Source organism: Moschus berezovskii, chromosome 22 (genome assembly GCF_049115385.1).
Source record: "Moschus berezovskii isolate FMDL1 chromosome 22, NW_MosBer_1.0, whole genome shotgun sequence".
Classification (NCBI taxonomy): Eukaryota; Metazoa; Chordata; class Mammalia; order Artiodactyla; family Moschidae; genus Moschus; species Moschus berezovskii.
This window is the reverse complement of record NC_142481.1, coordinates 8,601,137-8,625,425: the sequence shown is the minus strand read 5'-3', so window position 1 is coordinate 8,625,425 and position 24,289 is coordinate 8,601,137. Positions and strand designations below refer to the sequence as shown.

The following is a 24,289-nucleotide window of genomic DNA, read 5'->3' as shown; positions in this document are numbered from 1 at the left end:
ATCTTAGTTCCCTGATCAGAGCTGGATCCTGCACCCCGTGCATTGAAAGGGGAAGTCTTAACCACTGGAAAGCCAGGGAATTACCAGTCGAGTTTTAAATGATGGTATTTTTGTATTTACTCATCCAACCAAAATTTCTCTGGCACATGACAGATGAGAAGAAATTTCTAGACTGATACTGCAAAAACGTTCATGGTATTTGTCTCTGTGGGTTGAAGGAGGGTCCCAAGGATCCCTATTTTTTTTCTGGACTTAGTGGCTCAGATTTTTTTTTTTTTTTTTAAGTTACTTTGTAAAAAGAAGTCATTTCTGGTGAGGAGACTGGGCGTCGCAGCCAGACACCGAGTCTCTGAGGGGTCAGGAGACCAGCGGGTGGGGAGGAGCTGGGTTTGGGAGGGAGAGAGCTGAAGGGGGACGTGGGCTTTGTGGAGCCTGATGTGAGTCAGGTGCTTTAAGAAGCATTTGAGAAACGTCTCATGCGGCCCTCACAGCAGCCTGATGACATGGATGTCACTTACAGGGCGGCGGCGGGTGGGGGCGCGCAGGGGAAGAATGCCCAGGGGGCTGATGAGACTGGTTTCAGGCCGCACAGCTGGGAGGTGTTGGAGCTGAGAGTCAGACCAGGAGCTCTGAGCTTCAGCGCCCCTCACCAACCAGCTCTGGCCGTCATCTGCTGCACTTCTGTTTCTCTTTGCGTCTCCCACCATCTCTGAGCCTCCGTGTGCCTCGCTTCCCCTCGGCTTCTCCCTGGATCTCCTCCCTCGGTCTCTCCGTGTCTCTTGTTGTCTCTGACCCTGTCTCGGTGGCCTCTCTCTCTCTCCCTCTGCCCTGGTCGCATCTCAGCCTGTTTCTATGCGTGCCCCTTGCAAGTGTCAGCCCACGAGGGCAGTTTCTGTCTGTCTGGTTCCCAGCGGCGTCCCAGCCCTTCCAACAGCGCCTGGCAGACAGGAGGCGCTCAATAAATATTTCTTGAATGAATAAAGCCATGAAGGAATGAATGAGCTCTCTGAGATGGGGCTAGCTCCTTGATCAGATGAGCAAACTGAGGTTCCGTAGGGTCACAGGCGTGCCCCGAGCCACCAGTACAGAGGGTTCCGGTGTGGCATTGTCTGTGACCCCCTGGACTTTGTCCCCGGCCACTGGCGTGGTGCCCAGGAGATGCCTGTCACTCCTCCTCTCCACCCTCAGAGAAGGGTGGCTCCCTCCTGGCCTCTCCCCGCTGTTGGAGGCGTGGGTAGCATCTGGGAGAACCGGCTGGATGCGGCCCCTCCCCTTGGGCGTGGAGGTAGGCACTTGGCGGGTCCCCGGGTGGCAGACGCCACCGCTGCACACACCTGGTCCCCGTGCTGTCTGCTCTCCGCGCGTCCTCCTCTCCCCAGCCTCGCCCCGCCTGCCATGGGTGAGCCTGCCGAGCCCGGGAACCAGGCCGAGTGGGACACCTCTGAGAAAAATATCTTGGCGATCAGGTGAGGCCCAGACCCGCGGGCAGCATACGGGGAGCCCCCTGGAGGAGGTGGCCTGCGGGGAAGTGCCAGGGGCCTCTGCAGAAGAGGCCCAGGCCTCCCGGAGCCTCTGAACCAGCCGGGCTGGGGCTGGCGCGGCCGCCCTGGGGTGCAGGTCCCTCCTGCGAGGGGATTTGAGGACGCAGGCAGTGCTGAGCCACCTGTTGAGATGCTTGGGGTGTCCTGTCCCTCTCGGGGCCCCAGGTTCCCTGTTTGTCAAATGCAGGACTGGAGGGGCTTGGTGTGCCGTCGTTGCTAGGGAAAGAGGAGGGCCTGTTGTCCCCGCTTTCCTCACATACACCCCCCCAGAAGCCCTTCATATGGGGGTGCTTTCCCTCCAGGGAGCTCTGCTCTGTTTGGGGGAGGATGGGAGAGCAGAGGTGAGTGGGCTTGGATACAGATACAGCTGAGTCCCCGAGTCCAAGGCTGTGTCCTGAGGGACTTGGGGGCCCAGAGGAGGGGCCTCTGCCTCCTCCTGGGGGTGCTTAGGTCAGAGCTCTCAGCACTTTGGAAGCCTGACTCCCATGTTCCCAGGCAAGACTCAGACACTTTTTATAGTCCTCCACTTTCCAGATGGGGAGACTGAGGCTGAGAGGGAAAGTAATGGGACCATGATTATTACGCAGCCAGAAGCAAACTGAATCCTGTCCATCTAACCCTCTCCTCAAGGGCCTCGGTGATACCCCCACAGCTCCATTTCTCAGAGGAGAAAGCGGAGGCTCAGAGAGGGCAGGCAGCCTGCCCAAGGTCACACAGCAAGCTGCTCAGATGACCCTAGCCCTCGGGACCTTGCCCTCTGCCAGGCAAGTCTCTGCTGGCCTCCGGAGCCCCTCCAGCCACCCCGGCTGTGCAGTTTCAGGTTCTCCCCTCCCCTCCCTCACCTTTTCCCCTCCCTGCCCCCATTTCCCCAAAACTCCAGAGACGGGAGTAGTTGAGTTCCGATAGCTGTGCGACACAGGCAAGTCTCATGCCATCTCTGGACCTCTCGGACTGAGAGTGGCCACCGGGCGGTTTCCAGCTCTGTTTGAGGAAACCTCCAGCATTAATTTCTCCAGGTCCCCTGGGTTCTGCAATTTCTCCCTCTCGAGATAAATAGGGTCCCCTTCTGGGTTCTCATACCTCCCATACCCAGACTTTCCTCCCACCAGGTCCTGGCAGCCCCCCTCCACTTTGCTCCCACACAGCCAGTTGATCAAACAATCGCCAGTTTTTTCTCAGTGAGTGAACTTGACCCAGTCATTTGTCCTCTCCCAGCCTCAGTTTCCTCATCTGTGAAATGGGGGTACATAGCCCTCACCTGTGACACTCTTACAGACCTGAATTCTGCAACTCCTTGGGAAGTGGCCTTAGGATTGAAAATCTTCTTTTCCACAAGCTTCGGGAATCCCCTGGACCAGAAGAATGCTTCTCACGAGGGCCCTCACCATCCTTTTTGGACTTCCCGCTGCAGACCCCTCAGACACACATCCCCAGCGTTGGGTGGGAACTCAGTGGCTCCCCCATAACTACCCCCCTCCCAGGCTGCCATCTCAGGGTTGGCCCCCATCAGTCCGCAGGCCAGACACCACGCCCCGCCATCAACCTTCTCCTCTCCTTCCTCTCCCTCCCACTTCCCGTCACTCCCCAGCCCTGCTCTCCTGTTCCCTGACTCTCTCCAGTTGCCTGGCCCCAGCTCTGACCTCATCTGCCCCTCAAGCCTCACCCTGGTCTCCCTGCCTCTAGTCTTTCCCAGAGTTGCCCCTCCACTCCTCCCAGTCCCAAGGCCCTCCAGAGCCCGGCACCCTGGCCTCTCCAGGTCAGTCCCCACCCTCACTTGTACTCCGTCTACCCCAGCATTTCAGAGTCCCTGCTTACACCTCACTCTTCCCTGCCCCAGTGCCTTTGCATATACGGTTTCCTCTGCAGAGATTCTCAGAGATCTCTACACCTACCAGCTGACCATCGCCCCAGCTCAAGCACCTTTCTTGAATCCCTAGCACCCACAGCAATGGTTTCCAAAAGCTTTATAAGACACAGATTCCTTTGTCCAGGAGAAATCTTATGTCCACGCTAAAATACGTAATAGAGATAAAAATGGAGCTGCTCTGGCTTAAAATGGAGGAGTGAGGCTGGGGTCCCACCGCTGCCTATGCTCCGTCTGTGAGAGTGCCTCTCCGCACACACCTCTCCCCCAGCTCCATCCTCCACCTTCCTGGCTGCCTGGGCCTCACCTGACAGCTTCCACATCCTGTCTGACCCAGATCTCACACCTTCAGGCCTTTGCTCCTGAAATGACCTCGCTCCTTCACCTGGCAAAATCCTTACCCAATCAAAGACTCTTGGCCCCCATAGGTAGGTTTGCTGATGATACTTCTGTCTTCAAACGTATGCCATGGTACCCAAAGGTGGACCCGTCCAGGGACAGGGACGGAGTAGGGACCACCTCTGCCATCCTCTGCTAGGGGCGGGGTGGGGAGGGGGCGCTGCGAAGGCTCTGGGAATGATGTCAAGGGATGAATGGAGGAGAGTCGAGGCAAGCTTGGAGCTGGTGCTGGCAGGATGACTCAGGGCTGGAAGGCAGGTGAGGAGGGGTGGGGCCCGCAGGGGTGGAGACTGGAGAAAAGGGACAGTGGCTGTTGGAAGTGATGCGAATGGCTTTCAATGTCAAGGGCTAGAAGCGACTCCCAGGCACTGACTACAGCCCACTTCCTTTTTTAAGCTTCCCCTCGCCCAAGCCAGGAAAGCTATGCCATGTATCATTTTTTTCAATACAGGCATAACAATTGACTGGGACTTCCCTGGTGGCTCACTGGTTAAGGTTCCTTGCTTCTAAGTCAGGGGATGTGGGCTCGACCCCTGATTGGGAAACTTAAGATTTCACATGCTGCACAGTGCGACCAAAAACCCAAACAAACAAACATACACACACAGTAGGTTATTTTAAAAGTCCAATTAAAAGAAAAGTGACTGGTAAGGATTTAATTCAGGATGAATGGGGAGGCCAGTGGTACAAGGAGGAGCCCAGAGGCTTACTGTTTGTAATGTTCCAGTGGCTCAGATGATAAAAGAATCCGCCTGCAATGCAGGAGACCCAGGTTTGATCCCTGGGTCAGGAAGATCCCCCAGAGGAGGAAATAACAACCCACTCCAGTATTCTTGCCTGGAGAATCCCATGGTGGGCTACAGTCCGTGGGGTCGAAAAGAGTTGGACACGATTGAGTAACTAACACATATACACACATTACAAATTATGGTTCAGAAATGTTACATGTGTCCATGGAGACTTGTAGGTATCCAGCGGACTAGAAAGGGCTCATTAAGTGCAAAACTAAAATTTTAAGAGGAAGAAGTTAGAAGCAAGAGGTAAGCAAAACCCAGGCAATTATGCCAAGTTTCAGGAGGCAGAGATGATGCAGAGACAAGCCCAGAGGAGGGTAATCCCTAGAGAATCTTTTTAATGTCACTTTGCTGATTATCTTCCACCCATTATCTCATTTAATCCACAACAATCGGCTGAGATTAAGCCATGTGGATGATTAACTATGATCATTCTATTTATGATGAAGGCCACTGAGGCCCAGAGAGGTTGAGTGACTTGTCCAGGGTCACACTGCTGTCAAGCAAGGTGTAGTCAGGATGTGAACCGGGACAGCCCGACTCTATCACACCCTGGAAGGGGTGGGCTGTTACGAAAGGAATTTGGGAATAAGAAACACGAGGAAGCAGGTGGATCTGCAAGACAGCCCTGCCCAGATGGGAGGCTTAGTAGATACTCTCTGCTGCGTTTCCTGGAAAATGCTGTGCACTGGGCTGCACCTTGACCAGCCCTTTCCCAAGAAGGTCAAGGTCAGAAGCCTCGTGGGCATTTGGACCTGTGCTTGCTGCACCACTCCCCTCCCCTCCTCCCTCTGATCTTGGAGAACCCCAAGCAAGGTCCTTTCAGATCTCACCCTCTGAGGTCACCAATCCAGGTTTTACAGCCCCGGCTCCTCCTTCCTTGGGCCAAGCTACTAGGATGATTTTAGGAGTTCGGCCTTGCCCGTCACCGTCACCGAGCTGCTTTGCCCAAGGGGAAGAGGGCAAGGATTCGATCCCTTGTTTCGGGAACTAAGATCCCGCATTCTGTGCAGCACAGCCCCCCCCCCAAAAAAAATTTTAAAGTCAGTAAATATGTAATCAAACCTTGAACTTATTGCCTGGGTGGAATTTGAGCAGGCAGAGAGGAGGTGGGGTTCTGGACCTCCATGAATAAAGCAGATGCCCTGTGGAGAACTAGAGAAAGATGCTTACAGCCCCTAGCTCCTACCTTCCCTTCTCCCTACCACCCTCCGCAAAGGATGCAGGCTGGGAGAGGGGAGGGAAGGAAGTGTTTCTGTCTCCACTTGCTCTCTAGAGGCCAGGGAGGGGGCGGTGGGAGGTGTGCCTGCATCCCACCTGTGGCTGTGGTCCTTTGTAAGGATCAGGAAGTGGGAGCATCCAGGCCCCACTTGGAAAGAATCAGAGAAGCCCAGTTTGCCGAAGGTAGGCTCTAGGGGAGGCAGAGTGAGCCCTGGTGGACCATCAGTGGCATCAAACTCCAAGGCAAGAAGGGAGACCCTGAGGACTTCCCTGGTGGTCCAGTGACTAAGACCCCAGACTCCCAATGCAGGGGGCCTGGGTTTGATCCCCAGTCAGGAAACTCGATCCCACATACCGCAACGGAGTTTGCATGCTGCAGCTACAGCTTCTGCATCCCACAACTAAGAACCAGTGCAGCCAAAAAAAAAAGAAAAAGGCCCTTGTCTCGCTGGGATCTGAATCAGAGGGCCTAACAGAGGCGTGGCCAGCTACTCATGAGGGTACCTGGACCAGTTTCCCTGTGGACTCTGGCCTCGCAGACAAGAATGCCTGTGTCAGGAGTCACGCAGCCTGCAGGAAGGTAGTCCTGAGTTCAAATCATGCCCCTGTCACCCGCCAGATGGAACCCACTGGGCACACAGGATCCTCCTGGGAGTTCCCCATCCATGAAATGGGTGATGCCCTAGGACAGGCCAGACTCGCCGTTCTCTGCTGAGTCAGGGATCACGGGGTTTTTCTTCCTCCTTCTTGGGTTCCCGTGACCATTTCTGAGCCAGGAGACCGGGTGCCAAAAAGGGTGGGGACGGGGTGAAAGATGGTAATAATTATGACCTTCCTAAGAACTGGCCACGCTCCAGGCTTGTGCTCGAAGCTTTGTGTGGGTGAACCTTTCCCATTTTCACAACAGCCCTGTGAGGGTGGTGGTGTCAGAGTTCCCATTTTACAGATGGGAAAACTGAGGCCCCGGAGAGGACTCATACATCTGGGATTTATTCCAGAGATATTGCTCTTTATCTCCATGCTAGAAAAAGAGATCAGAGAGGGGCCTTGAACTAGAGGGAGGGGCTACCCCTCTGTGGCCGGCACCTGGGAAGAGGGGCTGGCTCAAATAGGGTCAATGAGTCTGTGGTCTGACTGTCCTCCAGACTAACACTGTCCATAGATACATAACCCAAGCTCCCTTGGTAAACCTTTTCTTAGTCCTACCAAAAAAAAAGTAAAAGAAACAGGTGAAATTAAGTATGTGTGCTGTGTGTGTCGCTTCAGTTGTGTCCAACTCTTTGTGACCCCATGGGTTGTAGCCTTCCAGGATCCTCTATCCGTGGAATTCTCCAGGCAAGAATACTGGAGTGAGTTGCCATGCTTTCCTCCAGGGAATCTTCGCGACCCAGGGATCAAACCCACATCTCTTATGTCTCCTGCCTTGGCAGGAGGGTTCTTTACCACTAGCACCACCTGGGAAACCCAAATTTCAGTATATATTTTATTTAACCCAATATACCTGAAATATTATTAGCCTTTAGGCTAAAGGCACAGCACATGTAGAGTTCCAGTGATGTGGTTGAGCATGAAGTGTGTAGGGAACAAATTGAACTCGATGCTGGGAGCAGAATAACCCTGGCTGTGCTGGTGTGGGGACCCAGTGGAAGTGGGGGCAGCGCAGGTCAACAAGCCCACAAAGAATCTGCTGGGCTTTGAAGGACAGAGCCAGGGATGCAGTCCAAAGAACAGTGTGATTTTGAAGAGATTGATCCACAGATAGAGCTAGATTTCCCTCTCACCATCATCAAAGTAATAATCAAAAAGTCATTGAAAAGTATGTATAGATTTTAAATGTGCAAGGAGAGTCAAGGGAAGAAAAAAAGGAATGAGAAGGAAGATTTCAAAATTTTATCAGATTTCAAAATCTGTAGTTACTATGATCCAAAGAGTATGATGCCCTAGCGATTCCGATGCTACTAAATACGTAGCCCAAGGGAAATGAGAATGCGGGTTCCACGTGAAGGCAAAGGATGGTCCCAGTGGGTCTATGGGCACTAGCCGAAGCTGGAAACAGCCATGAACAAAAGAGGGCAACACGGCGTAATCTATTCATACTGTCAAATTTTACTCAGCCATAAAAAGGAACAAACCCTGTATGTAATGTACACTTATGTTTATGCAAGGACGCATGTCAAAGGGTATTATGTTAAGCAAAGTTGGATGCCAGTGAGTTGGCTCTTCACATCAGGTGCCCAGAGTATTACAATTTCAGCTTCAGCATGAGTCCTTCCAATCATGGGAAAAGACCCTGATGCTGGGAAAGATTGAAGGCAAAAGGAGAGGCAGGCAGCAGAGGAAGAGATGATTAGATAGCATCACCGACTCAATGGACCTGGATTTGAGCGAACTCCGGGAGGCAGTGAAGGGCAGGGAAGCCTGGAGTGCTGCAGTCCATGGGGTTGCAAAGAGTCGGACATGACTGAGAGACTGAACAACAGCAGCAAAAGTCAGATGCCAGAGTACTTTCTGTAAGTCGTTGGCTCTAGAAGGTCCAAGACAAGCCGAGTCAATTTATGATGGAAAACTCACAACACTGGTAGCCTCGGGGAGGGAGCTAATTGGGAAGAGGAAATTTTCTGGGGTGATGAACTATTCTGTATCATGATAACGGGACTCTCCTGGTGGTCTAGTGGTTAAGACTGTGCTTCCAATGCAGGGGTTGTGGGTTCAACCTCTGGTCAGGGAACTAAGATCCCACATGCATGGCCAAAAAAAATTTTAAGTGTATTGTGATAGAGATTTAGATTACTTGGAGGTATTATGCATTTGTCAAAACTCACTTGAAATGAAGAGGTTTCAAGAGACAAAGTCATTTGTTTCTAAGTAGGGCAATTGCCTGTGATATGTATTTTCTTCTCTATTATTTTTTGTATCTTCCAAATGTCCTATATGTTATTTTTCATGAGCAGAAAAATAATGATTCCAAAACTTTCAGTTCAGTTCAGTCGCTCAGTCGTGTCCGACTCTCCGCGACCCCATGAATCACAGCACGCCAGGCCTCCCTGTCCATCACCAACTCCCGGAGTTCACTCAAACTCATGTCCACAGAGTCGGTGATGCCATCCAGCCATCTCATTCTCAGTTGTCCCCTTCTCCTCCCACCCCCAACCTTTCCCAGCATCAGATTCTTTTCCAGTGAGTCAACTCATCTCATGAGGTGGCCAAAGTATTGCAGTTTCAGCTTTAGCATCAGTCCTTCCAATGAACACCCAGCATCAATCTCCCTTAGAATGGACTGGTTGGATCTCTTTGCAGTACAAGTGACTCTCAAGAGTCTTCTCCAACACCACAGTTCAAAAGCATCAATTCTTCGGCGATCAGCTTTCTTCACAGTCCAACTCTCACATCCATACATGACCACGGGAAAAACCATAGCCTTGACTAGACGGACCTTTGTTGGCAAAATAATGTCTCTGCTTTTTAATATACTGTCAAGGTTAGGTGATAATAATTTCCATATATCATTAAAATAATTGAAAACATGAAAAACCAAATTAGGAGTTTTCCTCAACAGGAAAATAATGTCTAAAAGGTGGAAATGGGATATATGTCTTGCAGCTATGAAAAATGTTTTTTATTGAATGAAAGATTCTTTAAATTCTATAATTTTCAAAACTTTCACACACAACTTCATAAAATCCCATAATAACTCTTTTATAATTTTTAAAATTTTATTTTTATTGAAATTCAGTTGCTTTACAGTGTTATGTTAGTTTCTACTGTACAGCAAATGAAATCAGCTATATGTATAGATAGATCCATTCTTTTTTGGATTTCCTCCCCATTTAGATCACCACAGAGCACCGAGTGAAGTTTCCTGTGCTGCACAGCAGGTCCGCATTAGTCGTCTGGGTTTTACATAGCAGTGCATATATGTCAGTCTCAACCAATGACCTTAAAAAAATTCCCTCCCCCGTGCTGCCCCTCTCTTCCTCCCTCTCCCCACTGCTAACCACTAGTTTGTTATCTGTGTCCATGAGTCTGCTCTTTTCTGTTTCATTCACCAGTTTGTTGTATTTTTGAGATTCCACATATAAGTGATATCTACAGTATTTGTCTTTCTCTGTCAGATTTATTCCACTCAACATAATGCCCTCCAGGTCCATTCATGTTGCCATTTTGGCAAAAGTTTCCTTTTTTTTAATGGCCGAGTAGTATTCCATATATATATATTCCATACATAAATACCATATATATATATTGCATATATATTTCACATACATATTCCATATATATATATATATATATATATCACATCTTCTCTATCCACTCATCTGTTGATGGACACTTTGGTGGCTTCTCTACCTCAGTAATTGTAAATAATGGTCTGGCAGCTATTTTTAAAAAGGAGATGGCTACAGATTTGAAAAGATTGCCATAATAAAAAATCAGCAAGATGCAGAGGAAGGTGTAAAGTCTGATATCAATAGTGTTTAGAAGGAGGGTGAAGGGCAGCAGAGAAGAAATCTCAGTGCCCACACCGTGAACAGGATGGCACATACTTCTGCAAGGATGGTTAAGTTTTGCATCAAGCTGGTAATACAGGAGTCCCCTGAAGCTGGCATGGCAGCGTTGGGGGAGGCCATTAACTTATTAACAAACCCTGAGGATAATAAATACATATAACTTATTAATAAACCCAAATGATCAATAGATACAGAGATACGATCCAAAAATTTATTTTCCTAATTAGATTTTCTTTAAAAAAAAAAAGGAAAAAGACGCCTGTGTTAAATGCAGGGTCTAGGGGACTCAAACTCCCCTCCCCCACCCCGTCTCCACCCACCCACTGAAGTTCATTCCAAGCTCATATTTCACCCCAGGCACGCTCTCCTGGTCATCTGATGCCAGGTCTGGGCTCTGCCATCCTCCACCCCGACTCCCAAGTCTCTGGTGACATCTCACTGATCCCACCAGCCGTGGGGCAGAGGGCGAGCACCTGGCAGTCACAGCTGCCACGCTCACAATTCAGAATTCAAGACGTGCAGAAAGACATAAAATGGAAAATTCTAGTTCTCACAGCACCCCCAGACCCATGCCCTGAGTAACCACTTTTAATGCTATACTGCCAGAAGATTTCTAAGTGCGTATCTTGTCTTTACTTACTTATTTGTTATTGTTTATTTTAAATTTTTTATTTATTTATTTTTGGCTGTTGGATCCTAGTTCCCCAAAGAGGGATGGAACCCATGACCCCTGCAATGGAAGGGCAGAATCTTAACCACTGGACCACCCAGAAAGTCCCACTGAACTTTCTTTTTAAACATAATTAAGACACTTTTGTTTCTGGCTCTGCCTCTTGTCTTTTCACTCTGCAATATCTCAGACATCTTCCCAAATAAATGCCATCTCCTTACTCCTCCGACCTTTTATTATGAACATTTCAAACGTACAAAACCTTTGAAGGGGTCATCCATGGCACACCTGCCCTGTATCCACTACCCCTGCAGTTTTACATACTTGTTTCGTCATGTATCTGTGCATCCTTCTACCCATCCAGCAATTCTTATTGGTGATGCGTTTCAGAGGAGTAAACTGCAGACATGGGAACACTTCACCTTAAGCATTGCTCCATATTATGAAATCGACTTCAATACTTGTTTTCGGGCTTTTTGAAAATAGATGATGTTTATACAGTACACTGCACAAATCTATTAAGTGTGCCATTTTGAGAAATACATGTGTAGCCCAAATCCCTATCAAAACATAAACGCCTCCTTTCCAGTGGCTGGATTCCAACGTTTGCCCGCCAGTGATTTATTCACCCAGTTCTGATTTATTTAACCAGTTCTCTTGTTGTTCAGCGGAGAAGGCAATGGCAACCTACTCCAGTACTGCTGTCTATGGGGTCGCAGAGTCGGACACGACTGAAGTGACTTAACAGCTTGTTGTTCAGAGAACATGTTTATACCTCTTATAAACAATGTTGCAATTAGTACTTTGGTACCTACAACACCACCTTCACTTCCTCAAGGGCACCCATCTCATAAATTTCTGGAAGTCACATTCATTTGTGCCTCCAACAAATATAATGGAGTGCCGCCTGCCTGATGCTGGTTCTTGGAGGTGGGACATGGGAGACCCAGAATTTCTGTTCCCTTGTAGCTCTACTACTAGACAAAGAAAATAGTAACTAAGTATTAAAAAGGCTGTGAAAGAAGCAAATAGGATGCCGCCGGGGTGAAAAAGCGCATCGACCAGGTAGGCTCGAGTGGGACGTGGCTTGTATAAGACAAATGTTGCCAAATGATCTCCCAAAGAGGTTACTCTGATCCCATCTCCCCGGCTGCCTGCCGCAGCCCACAGCAGCAGAGGGGAAGAGCCCGCTTCTCTGAGCTCTGGCCAAGGCGTGAGTCATCCCACGGAGGTGGAGGTGGCCGGAGGAGACGCGGGCGATGCCCCAGATGGGCTCCAAGCGGAGGAATTTCGGGAGGGGAAAGAGAGAGAACAGTCCAGGCAAAGGAGGGCGGCTGCCACTGCACAGGGTGTCCTGGGAGAGAGGCGCACTGAACCCAGCTCAGGCTGGAGGAGCCTTGGCACCGCTCTCCCCAGACAGGCAGGCGAGCTGACCGCAGGCACCCGCTGTGAGTCAGCAGCACCGCGCTGCGGAAAGGCGGAAATACTCCCCTCGCCGCCGCATCGCGCGCTTGGAAGCGCGGGAGTCGGGGGCGGAGGGGGTGGGAGAGTTCCCCCCCACCAGCCTCCCGAGTCCCAGTAGCCTGCCCTCTCCCGCTTCCTTTGCACCCAGGATTCCCTCTGGTCCCCACACACCGCTCTCCCCTCGCCTCCTGCAGGTCTGCTCAAAAGTCACCTCCTCCGAGAGAGACCTCCCCTGACTCCATCGATCTCAAATTACAAACCCTTCCAACCCCAGATGCCTCCTTTCCCCCACCGGCTTCATTTTTGCCCCATCACCATCCCATACACTGCATTTAAAACATATTGAGTTAATTTTATTGTTCATTCAAACGTAAACTGCGATAGGGTTTTTGTTTTGTTGGTTTTTTTTTTTTTGTCAGTTGCACTCACTTTTGTATCTCCCTAGCACCTGGAGAAGGAAATGGCAACCCACTCCAGTGTTCTTGCCTGGAGAATCCCAGGGACAGGGAAGCCTGGTGGGCTTCCGTCTATGGGGTCACACAGAGTCGGACATGACTGAAGTGACTTAGCAGCAGCAGCAGCAGCAGCACATACCACGGAGAAGGCAATGGCAAGCCACTCCAGTGCTCTTGCCTAGAAAATCCCATGGATGGAGGAGCCTGGTAGGCTGCAGTCCGTGGGGTCGCTAAGGGTCGGACACGACTGAGCGACTTCACTTTCACTTTTCACTTTCACACATAGGAGAAGGAAATGGCAACCCTCTCCAGTGTTCTTGCCTGGAGAATCCCAGGGATGGGGGAGCCTGGTGGACTTCCGTCTATGGGGTCACACAGAGTCAGACACGACTGAAGTGACGCAGCAGCAGCAGTAGCAGCAGCACATACCAGGGATTCAATGAATACCTGTGGGCTGAATGAATGAATTTGCTTCATTGCAGGCAAAAGGCCTAAAGCTCCCTACATGGGGAGCGCTCTTTGGACATCAGACTGGGAAGTAGGTCCTTGGGAAAGAGGCCCCTGGTCTCTGCCCCCATCTCGGCTTATTCTTCAAGTGAGACCAGGGAGGGGTTTGAGAGTGACTTGAGGTCACACAGCAGATCCAAGGCAGGCCTGTGAGGTAGGCAGGAGTTCCATTGCTGCACAACCCTGTGTCGCCAAGAGGGACGCTGGCCGAGAGGATGTCTTGTTATAATAATGGCTAGTGGGAGTTAAGTATTTATATAATGAGGTTTTTTTAAAAAATCAATCAATAAAATTGATTTTTGTATGGGGGGAGTGTATAACTATGAATTTTAACACATGTATAGATTTGTGTAACCATTACCACAATGAGGATACAAACCCACATCATCACCCCTTTGTAGGGATCCGTCCCTCCCCCATCCCTAGCTGCCCTCTTTCCTTCCACTGCCAACCTCCCACCCCCACAGCTACTAATCTATTCCCTGTCCAAATACCTGTTAACAGATCTTCATTTATTTGGATTCACTAGTTCTTAATTGCGGCACGCGGAATCTTCGATTGTCATTGCAGCTTGCAGATTTTCTTTCTTTTTTTTAGTTGCAGTATATGGAATCTTTAGTTGCAGCATGTGGGATCTAGTTCTGGACCAGGGATCAAACCCAGACCCCACCGGGGAAGCCCCATAGACTTCTGTCCAAAATGACACATTTGTTTCTTGTTGCCCGCAGCTGAACGGCTTAAAGCAATATGAATTTGTGCTCATACATTTCTGAAGGTCAGAAGTCTGCAATCAGTGTCACTGGGCTAAAATCACAGTGTCAGCAGGGGGCGTTCCTCCCTTTTCCTTCTTTGCCTTTTCCAGTTCCCAGAGGCCACCTGCGTCTCTGGCCTTGTGACCCTTTCCTCCATCTTCAAAGCCAGGTGCGTAGCCTCCTCCAATCTCTTTCCTCTCTGGACCTCTGCTTCTGCTATTACATCTTCTGTCTCCGATTCTAACCCTCCGGCCTCCCTCTTAGAAGGACCCTTGTAATTCGGGGCACACTAAATTCTCTCCCCATTTCAAAGTCCTTAACTTGGGGCTTCCCTGGTGGTACAGTGGTTAAGACTCCACAATGTCAATGCAGGGGATGCGGGTTCGATCCTTGGTGGGGGAACTAAGACCTCAGGTACCACGTGGCCCAGTCAAAGGTTTAAAACACACACACACTTTAAAAATTCTTAGCATAATCCCAGCTGCAAATTCCTTTTGTGGAGCAATGGAACACACTTGCAAGTTCCAGAGACTGGAACATGGACCTCTTTGGGGGCCATCATTCAGCCCACTTCAGGCGTATAAATGGAAATATACAAATCGTGACCTCCTTAGACTGGCCTCCTTCACTCAGCCCAACGCCTTTGAGACCCATCTGTGTGGGGGTGGGCATCAAAGGCTTGTTTCTCGTCATTGCTGAGCAGTATCACACGGTGTGCATGTACCACTGTTTATCCACTCACCCGCTGAAGGACATTTGGATTCTTCCCCGTTTGGGGAGATTATGCATGGGGCAGCATAATAAACACTTGAGTACTCATGTTGGTGTGAACATAAGTTTTCGTTTCTCTTGGGTGAATTCCCAGGAGAGGGAGAAACTCTGCTTTAAAATCTTTGCTTATATTAAGATATTTCATGGAAGTCTATTAATATACAATTATTGTTGTCGTTTAAGTTGCTCAGTCGTGTCCGACTCCTTGCGACCCCATGGACTGTAGCCTGCCAGGTTCCTCTGTCCATGGAATTCTCCAGGCAAGAATACTGGAGTGGGTTGCTATGTCCTCCTCCAGGGCATCTTCCCGACCCAGGGATTGAACCCACGTCTCCTGCAGTTCCTGCGTTGGCAGGCAGATTCTTTACCACTGAGCCACCCGGGAAGCCCTAGTATACAATATGATGCTAATAATGGTCATATACACCTATGAGTTAAATGGTCCTTTGACCAAGGGGAAGAAGGTGGACACTGAGACAGGTTATGTGCATTGCCTGAGGTCAAATCTGTGTTTTCCTGACCCCTCTCCACCCTTGAGCCCCTGCAGCCTATGCCCAGGATGAGCACACCCGAGGACAACTGAATGACGACTGGGGAGGGGTTACCCCCATGGCAAGGGCCAGTTCAGGGTGCAAACTGCAGGGCCACACCGCCTGGGTTCAAACCCCAGCTCTGCCCTCTGCAGCTGTGTGATCTCAGCCTAGTGGCCTTGCCTCTCTGAGCCTCTACTTCTTCATTTGTAACTCGGGGATAGCACTGTCGGGTGGCCTCCTAGGGTTGTTGAGGGGATAAACAAATTAAGGCTTATAATGGAATGAGGAGCGTCAGGCCAGGGAGCCCTGTGAGCGCTATTTTTATTTCTTTTACACACATATTCACTTATTTGGCTGCACCCAGGTCTTAGTTGTGGCATGTGGGATCTAGGTGCCTGACCAAGGGTTGAACCTGGGCCCCTGCATTGGGAGCACAGAGTCTTAGCCACTGGACCACCAGGGAAGTCCCATGTCAGGCCCCTTTGAGGAGGCTAATTATGACCTTGGCCCACTGCCCGTCACGTGAGCCGGAGCTCCGTCTGCTGCTCCTCCCGCTGCAGGTCTCTCCCCCAGCCCAGTTGTCATTTTCATTCCTCAGCTCCAGCCGAGCGATCGCTGCATGCCACCAGGGCCTGGAGCTGACCTGGAAACCAACTGGGCTCAGAACCCAGGGAGAAGCAAGGTCACCCCGGGGCCAGATTTAATTGACCAGGTGGGGAGAGAAGACGGGGCACATAGCACCTGTCTGGGGACACACAGTAAGATTCAGCCAAACGTGACTCCAGATCCCCTCCCCTCTGCTCCCCCAACCCCAGCCAGGCCACCGTGCTCAAGTGCAGGGAGACAGCATTCCTGGTGGGAGGAACGGCAGATACAAAGGCCAGAGGCTGGAATAGTGCTTGGTGCGTTGGGTGGCTTTGGCGGGGTGGGGGGGGCATGAGGAAGGAGGATCTGGAACGGAACTGTCTGCGGGGCTCAAGGTCACATCTCAGCTCTGTTTGGTGCTTGCCAAGTAGCCTTGGTCACATGGTTCCCTCTCCCTCAACCTCCGTTTTCTCACCTGTAGCCTCGTGACATATGGGGAGGTCCCAGCTCACCCCCATCACACCTTGATTGTTAATTGAATATTGAGGCTCAGTGATTTATTGACTCGTTGGTTGTTCTGGGCTCAAAGGGCACAGTGATGTAGTTTGAACACTGTTAACCTGGAATGACCCACTCCAGTGTTCTTGCCTGGAGGATCGCAGGGACAGGGGAGCCTGGTGGCCTGCTGTCTATGGGGTCACAGAGTCGGACACGACGGAAGTGACTTAGCAACAACAACCTGGAATGAGGCTGGGCTTTGGGAGTTTCTGACGTCTCCCTAGGGGGTTCTAAAAATGCTGGGGGCTGAGAACCCTGGGAGAACAAGAACGGATATAACAAGTCCTCTTTAACTTTCCTCACCTTTCTTTCCAGGCGACCCCGTTCATTCCCTCCCACGTTCTTGCGTTCATCCATTTACTCAAACACTGAACTGTGCATTCATCGCACATTCACACATTCACGTACTCGGCACATATTCGTTCCTTCACACATTCATTCAGTCAAATACTGGTCAGGCACCAGCAACGTATTAGCGCTGTGGCTTCCGCCCTGGCTTCCTGGGGTGGGGCTTGGTCCCCCAATTTGGAGACTGTGCTGAAGGGGATGCTGAGTGAAAGTCGCTCAGTTGTGTCCGACTCTTTGTGACCCCATGGACTATACAGTCCATGGAATTCTCCAGGCCAGAATACTGGAGTGGGTAGCCTTTCCCTTCTCCAGGGATCTTTCCCACCCAGGGATCGAACCCAGGTCTCCTGCATTGCAGGTGGATTCTTTACCAGCTGAGCCACAAGAGAAGCCCGAGGGATGGTGGGACACCCTCATATTTATGCATGTAGGCATTCACTGAATATTTCAGGGACTCCTGAAGGGCACAGGATCTTTTCCTTGTTGGCAACTCCATTTTCCTCTTCTGTAAGCTGGGGAGGACATTTCTTCCTTAAGCAGCTGTTGATGAGATGAAAGCCTAAAATAGCACTGAACGCTAAAGGGAGCTTCCGTGTCTTGAGCATCAGTCAGGAGTCAGGGACTTAACATATATTATCCCTTTTAATCTTTAAGTAGGATTAAAACCCTGAGGTTGAGATTACCGTTATCTTCTTGTGTCAGACGAGGAAACTGAGACTCAGAGAGGTGAGATCTGCTGCCCAGGGCCCAGAGAGAACACCGGGAACCCACCAGAGCCAAGACCCGGGCACTTAGCGGTTAATCTGCCTAGTGACTGATGACCTCACAGTCCCGCCCACTGGGTTAAATCTGCCTGACAACTAGTGACATCACTAATTCTGCTGCCTGTGCTCAACCTCTGATAGCACTGAACAATAAAGTTAATTACAACGCGCTGAGGGCCTACTGTGTGCCAAAGGTTGTGCCAAGTAACCTCTCCTCCGGGCTCACACAACGCTTAGTGTTGCCTCTATTACTGGATATAATAACAATAATTTTAGTCCAGATTTATTGAACGCGGACTACGAGTCAAATCCTATCTTGTCTCGACTACAAGTCAAATGATGCATTAAATCCTCCCACCAAAAATTAAGAAACATTTATATAATGCATACTCTTATGCCAGGCCCATTTCTAAGCACTTTTTACATGCTCACAGCTATCCTGTGAGGTAATGTGTACTTATTATCCCCATTGTATGGATGAAAGAACTGAAGTGGAGAGAGGTCGAGCGAGTTACCCACAACCACACAGCTGGAGGGAGGAAGAATCCAAACTCATGGATTCTGGCTCCAGGGTTTATGCCATTAACCAAGACACCGTGTGACTTCTTCTATCCCCATTTTACAGTTGAGGAAACCAAGGCACAGAGAGATTAAGCACCTCGGCGAGGGAGTGCCAAAGCTCGACTCTGAACCTGAGACGCCCAGCTCCAGAACCACACTTTAAAAAAATATTTGTTTTTAAATATTTATTTATTTTGGCTGGACCGGGTCTAAGCTGTGGTATGAAGGATCTTTGATCTTCATTGTGGCATGTGGAATCTATAGTTGCAACTTGAGAACTCTTTAGCTGAGTAAGGCATGTGAGATCTAGTTCCCTGACCAGAGTCCCAGCATTGGAAACTTGGAGTCTTAGCCACTGGACCACCAGGGAAGTCCCTCAGAACCACACTCTTATTCACATTTGTCCCACTTTGGATACTAAGAAGCAGTTTGCAAATCCCCTGCCACCACCCCTCTAAGGTAACCAGTACTTCCTTCCCAGTCCCCTCATCAGGGACAAAAGGGGCCTTGGCCAGTAGACCATAGCTCACCTGCCAACTTCTTCCATAGCCTCCTCTGAGCCCCCGCCTTGGGACCCTGCCCTTTGGCAACCCTAGCTGGCTGGGCCAAGCCTTACCTGGGCTCCCCAGAAACCTCCTGGGATCCCACGTAGAGGAAACAATACTCTAGCTTTTGTCTTTCTCCTGCAAGCCTGAGCCCGATTCCAAGCCCTGGAGAAACTCCCCATCCCTCAAATCTTGGAAGCTGGTGGAGGCCTTCAGGAAGGACACTGGGAGGTCCCTGGGCAAGTTGCAGCCTTCAGTGGGCCTCAGTTTTCTCATCTGTCAACTGGACAGATGAGGAAGAAATAACAGAAAAGGCCTGTGCAAGTCACCTGGGATTTCAACCTCACTGGGTCTAACACTCACTTCACTTCCTTTTTATTAAAAGCAGTTATTTTAGGGACTTGCGTGGCAGTCCAGCAGTTAATATCCCATGCTTCCACTGCAAAGAGGCGCAGGTTCCATGCCTGGTCAGGGAACTAAGATCCCACATGCCTCGTGAAGAAAGTGAAAGTGTTAGTTGCTTAGTCGCGTCTGACTCTTTGTGACCCCATGAACTGTAGCCCACCAGGCTCCTCTGTCCATGGAATTCTCCAGTCAAGAACAGGTTGCCATCCTCTTCTCCAGGGGTTCTTCCCAACCTAAGGATCAAACCGAGGTCTCCTGTGTTGCAGGCAGACTCTTTCCTGTCTGAGCTGTCAGGGAAGCCCATACCAAAAAGTAAAAAACAAAAACCTGAATCTCCTCCCCTACTCCGTACTTTTGATACCAAACTCCCTTGAACATGTGATATCATGATCTGACTTCCATGTCCCCAGCCTTCCTGTCTTTATGCCCAACCAGCGCTCCCAGAAGCAATTCCCGCACCCAACCAGCTCACCATCCCCGTTAACTATACACAGACGTGCCGGCCAACCTTGTAAATATCCCGCAGAAGTCCAGTGCAATGTATCCTCAGCTCAGTTTCACCTTAGCCGGGTCCCCCAAATACCTATCTCTCTCCCACACCACAGACAGGAAACCCCAGGGGAGGCTGCCATAGCAAAGAGTCACAGAATTAAACGGATTGCTCTCAGAGCATCTCACTTTGGGAAACTGTATGTCTGTGTATGGCTCTTGTGAACGCACTGCAGGGTTTGGGGGAAAGTGGCTTCAACGAGGGGCTTGAAGTTTAAGACTGTTCCGGCTTCCCGGGTGACTCCACATATGGGTTTCGCAGGTTGGCTCTGCGTCTCAGTGGCCGTGCAGGAATGGGCAGGGCACCTGACTCCTCTGGCCTGTGTTTGTAAAATGGAGGTGGTGACTGAGCATCTTCTTTGAGGGTTGGGGGGAAGAGTATACATAAGGAAAGCGCTTAGTCCCATTTTGCAGAGGTGAAGTGCTGTGTGTCCTGCCAGCTGTGTGACTTTGGGCAAGTCACTTGACCTCTTTGGACCTCGATGTCTTCATCCAGAAAACGGAGATACCAATTTTCATTGTCATTTCATACGAATGTTATGAAGTGAAGTGAGAGTGTTAGTCGCTCAGTCATGTCCGACTCTTTGGGACCCCATGGACTATAGCCTGCCAAGTTCCTCTGTCCACGGAATTCTCCAGGCAAGAATACTAGAGTGGGATACCATTCCCTTCTTCAGGGGATTTTCCTGACTCAGTGATCAAACCCAGGTCTCCTGCATTGCAGGCAGATTCCTTACCCTCTGAGCCACCAAGGAAGCCCAGAATTGTCACCGGGTGTTAGTAAGTCAAACTTACTTTGCAGCCGAGGAAATGAGGTGCAGAGAAAGTCCTACTAATGAACGGGGTGCCCCTCGCCCATGTCCTTGGTCGCCCTCTGTCCTCTGCCCTAAGATCCCTCCTCCACTTTCTGTCGCCATCAGTTCTGGAAGCTTCAGCTGTAAAGCTGGACCCCTAGGCAGGCTCCTGGGACCTCGAAGGATGCTCAAATGCAGGCCCCTTGGGTCTTCCCTGGCGGTCCAGTGGTTAAGACTCCGTGCTTTCACCGGGAGGCGTGGGTTCTATCGCTGGTCGAGGAACTGAGATCCTGCATGACGCGGCACGGCCAACAAATAAAAATGAAAATTGAAAAAGGCAGGCTCTCCCAGGGGTGACCTCTGCCCTTGCCTTGTGTCCGGCCCTCACGGTGTCTCCCCTTCCTTCCTACAGCCAGAATATGTCAGGCGAATACTTCAGGTACAAAGGCATCCTCTTCCCCGTGGGCATATACTCCCCTGAGAGCATCAGCATGGTAGAGAACGCCGAAGTACAGGACGACGACATCTTCATCGTCACCTACCCCAAGTCAGGTACCTGCCGGGCCGGGCCGGGAGGCGGGGCACCAGGGAGAGTGCTGGCTGGGTGTGGGGCCGAGGGCGACACCGAGGACAGCGGCGAGGAGGACGCGGGAGGGGCGGTGGACGGGGACCCGTTCGGTCTACTCGGAGCCAAGGCTTTGCAGTGGCCGGCCCCTCCGCCAGGGGGCACCCTTCCCCGCATCCCTGGGCGCCCCGCTCCCTCCCGGCCCCTGCGCTGGCTCTTTTGACACCTTCCTGGCTAAAACAGCTTCTCCATCCTTGAACTGTCCTCATGCTTTTCCTCCCTGCCGGCCACTGTACTGTATTTGCTCTGGTTGGTCTACTCTTCGTCTTCCTCACTAGAACCTGGCTCCGTGAGGGTAGATGTTTTGGTTCCTCTTGATCCTGACTGTGCTCTTTGAGCTAAAACAGCGAAACACATTCAGTAAGTATTTGTGAAAGGAAGGGAGGAGGGGAGGGCGGAAGGAAAGATCTTAGTTTTCTCCATTTGGGCACTGAAATGCTACTCACTAATTGCCACGCGCAGAGACACACAGCTCTGAACAAAGATTTTTTTTTTCAAAATAGTTTTGAAGAATTTCAAAATGTTATATTCACCCTTTTTAACATAGATTTCTATGAGGATTTTTTTGGGTAACGCTTAAAAGAATAATTCACATACCAAACGCTTTGGATACTTCCTAATTCACCCATTGGAAAGTGTACACAGTTCTATGGCTGTAGTATATTCACAGAGTTGTGCAAACCATCACTGTAGTCAGTTCTAGAACATTTCCATTACTTACAGGGCTTCCCTGGTGGCTCCGATAGTAAAGAATCCGCCTGCGATGCAGGAGACCCGAGTTCAGTCACTGGGTCAGGAAGATCCCCTGAAGAAGAGAATGGCTACCCACTCCAGTATTCTTGCCTGGAGAATTTCATGGGCAGAGGAGCCTGGCAGGCCACAGTCCAAGGGGTTGCAAAGCGTCAGACATGATTGAGGGATTCACACATTCACTTCACTTTCAACAAGAAACCCTGTAACCATTAGCCATCACCTCCCAACCCCCACCCCCCAACCCCCAAGGCGTAGGCACCGTTATTCTGATTTCTTATTCTATGATTTTGCCCATTCTGGACATTTCGTGTAAATAGAATAGTACAATAGCTGGTCTTTTGTGTCTGGCTTTTTTTCACTTAGCCTACTTTTTAAAAATAATTTTATTTATTTATTATTTATTTTTGGCTATGCTGCGTCTTTGTGGGTGCGTGGGCTTCCTCCAGTTGTGGCAAGCGGGGGCTACTCTCCAGTTGCAGTGATGGGCTTCTCATCACAGTGGCTTCCCTTGCTGTGGAGCAGGGGCTCTAGGTTGCAGAGGCTTCCGTTGTGGCGGCACGTGGGCTCAGGAGTTGTGGTTTTGCAGGCTCTAGTGCCCAGGCTCAGGAGTTGTGGTGCACTTTGGGCTTAGTTGCTGAAGCACGTGGGATCTTCCCGGACTAGGCATCGAACCTATGTCTCCCGCATTGGCAGACTCTTTACCGCGGAGCCACCGGGGAAGTTCCAGCACGTTTCTGAGTTTGACACACGTTGTTGTCAGCGCTTCATTCCTTTTTATAGCAGAATAATATTTCGTGATATGAGTGTACTGCCTGCATGCTCAGTCGCTTCAGTTGACTCTCAGTGACGCTATGAACTGTAGCCCGCCAGGTTTCCCTGTCCATGGGGTTCTCCAGGCAAGGATACTGGAATGGGTTGCCATTTCCTTCTCCAGGGATCTTCCCAACCCAGGGATCGAACCCGCGTTTTCTGGTGGATTCTTTTCTGAAGGGGTATACTGTGTTCTGCTTATTCATCAGTTGACGAGCAGTCGGTTGGGCTGCTTGTAGGAACGTTGATATACAAATCCGTCTATGAATAGTTTTCATTTCTCTTGGAGTTCTATGAATTTTGATAGGAACACACAGGAGACACTACAATTGAGATGCAGACTCGCTCCAGGAATTCCCCGGCGCCCTGAATGGTTAGGACACGGCGCTCTCACTGCCCTCAAAACTCCCTTCACACCCTTTCGTGGTCGGCTCTTTCCTCACCCCACTCCCCAGCAACCGGTCATCGGTTTGCTGCCCCTATAGCTTCACCTTTCCCAGAATGTCACACACATGGAGTCATACTCTATGTAACTTTTGAGACCGATGTCTTTCACTCAAGACTAATGTATTTTTTTAATTTATTTTGAATTGAAGGATGATTACAATGTTGTGTTGGTTTCTGCCATACATCCACATGGATCAGCCATCAGTTTATGTGTGTCCCCTCCCTCTTGAGTCTCTCTCCCACCTCCCAGGCCATCCCACGCCTCTAGGTTGTCACAGAGCCCCAGTTTGAGCTCCCTGAGTCAGACAGCAAATTCCCATTGGCGGTCTGGTTTACGTATGTTTCCATGCTACTTGCTCCATTTGTCCCACCCTCTCCTTCCTACACCTCCCCCCAGCAATGCATTTTAGATTTATCCAAGTTGTTGTATTTCTTATTGCTGAGGAGTACTCCGGAAAATGGATGGACCGTGGTGGTTTTATACGTTCATCTGCTGAAGGACACTTGGGTTGTTTCCAGGTTGGGTTGAGTATGACGACTGCAACTGCCGTAATTCATTTCACGCAGGTCTCTGCATGGAAATACTTCTCCACTTATCTTGGGTAAATACTTAGCTGTGGAACTGTGGAGTTTATGGAAGTACATATGCTTAACTTGAGAAACTGCCAAACTGGTTCCAAAGTGGAAACCATCTTGTACTTTTGGGTAAGCTGGTTTACCCTCTTGTGTTCTCACCAGCAAGATCAGTGGACTCCAGATGCTCTGCTTCCTTGTCAACACTTGATAATGTCAAGTTTTTTTTAACCTTTTTTTTCCTTTGGTCACACCTCAGGAAATGTGGGATCCTAGTTCCCCAACCAGAGACAGATCCCATGCTACCTGCAGTGGAAGCAGGAAGTCTTAACCTCTGGACCACCAGGAAAGTCCCTGCAAAATCATCCTCACGGAAGTGCTCTAGTATTTTATTGTGGCTGGTATTTGCATGTCTCTACTGGCTAATGGAGCTGAGCATTTTCCCAGAGGCTTACAAGCCATCATATATCTGTTTGTTTGTGTTCTTTGGCAG

The 24,289-nt window shown here is 50.1% G+C and overlaps 1 protein-coding gene across 1 annotated transcript in view; it reads left to right on the top strand.

Moving 5' to 3' along the window:
- Positions 1 to 1,313: 1,313 nt before the first annotated feature.
- The window catches only part of SULT2B1 (sulfotransferase family 2B member 1), a 35,968-nt gene continuing 12,992 nt past the window's right edge, over positions 1,314 to 24,289 (top strand). The window contains exons 1-2 of the mRNA XM_055411696.2: positions 1,314 to 1,466; positions 21,001 to 21,140. Coding sequence (XP_055267671.2) covers positions 1,396 to 1,466; positions 21,001 to 21,140 — 211 coding nt within the window. The 5' untranslated portion in view covers positions 1,314 to 1,395. The remainder of the gene's footprint in view (positions 1,467 to 21,000; positions 21,141 to 24,289) is intronic.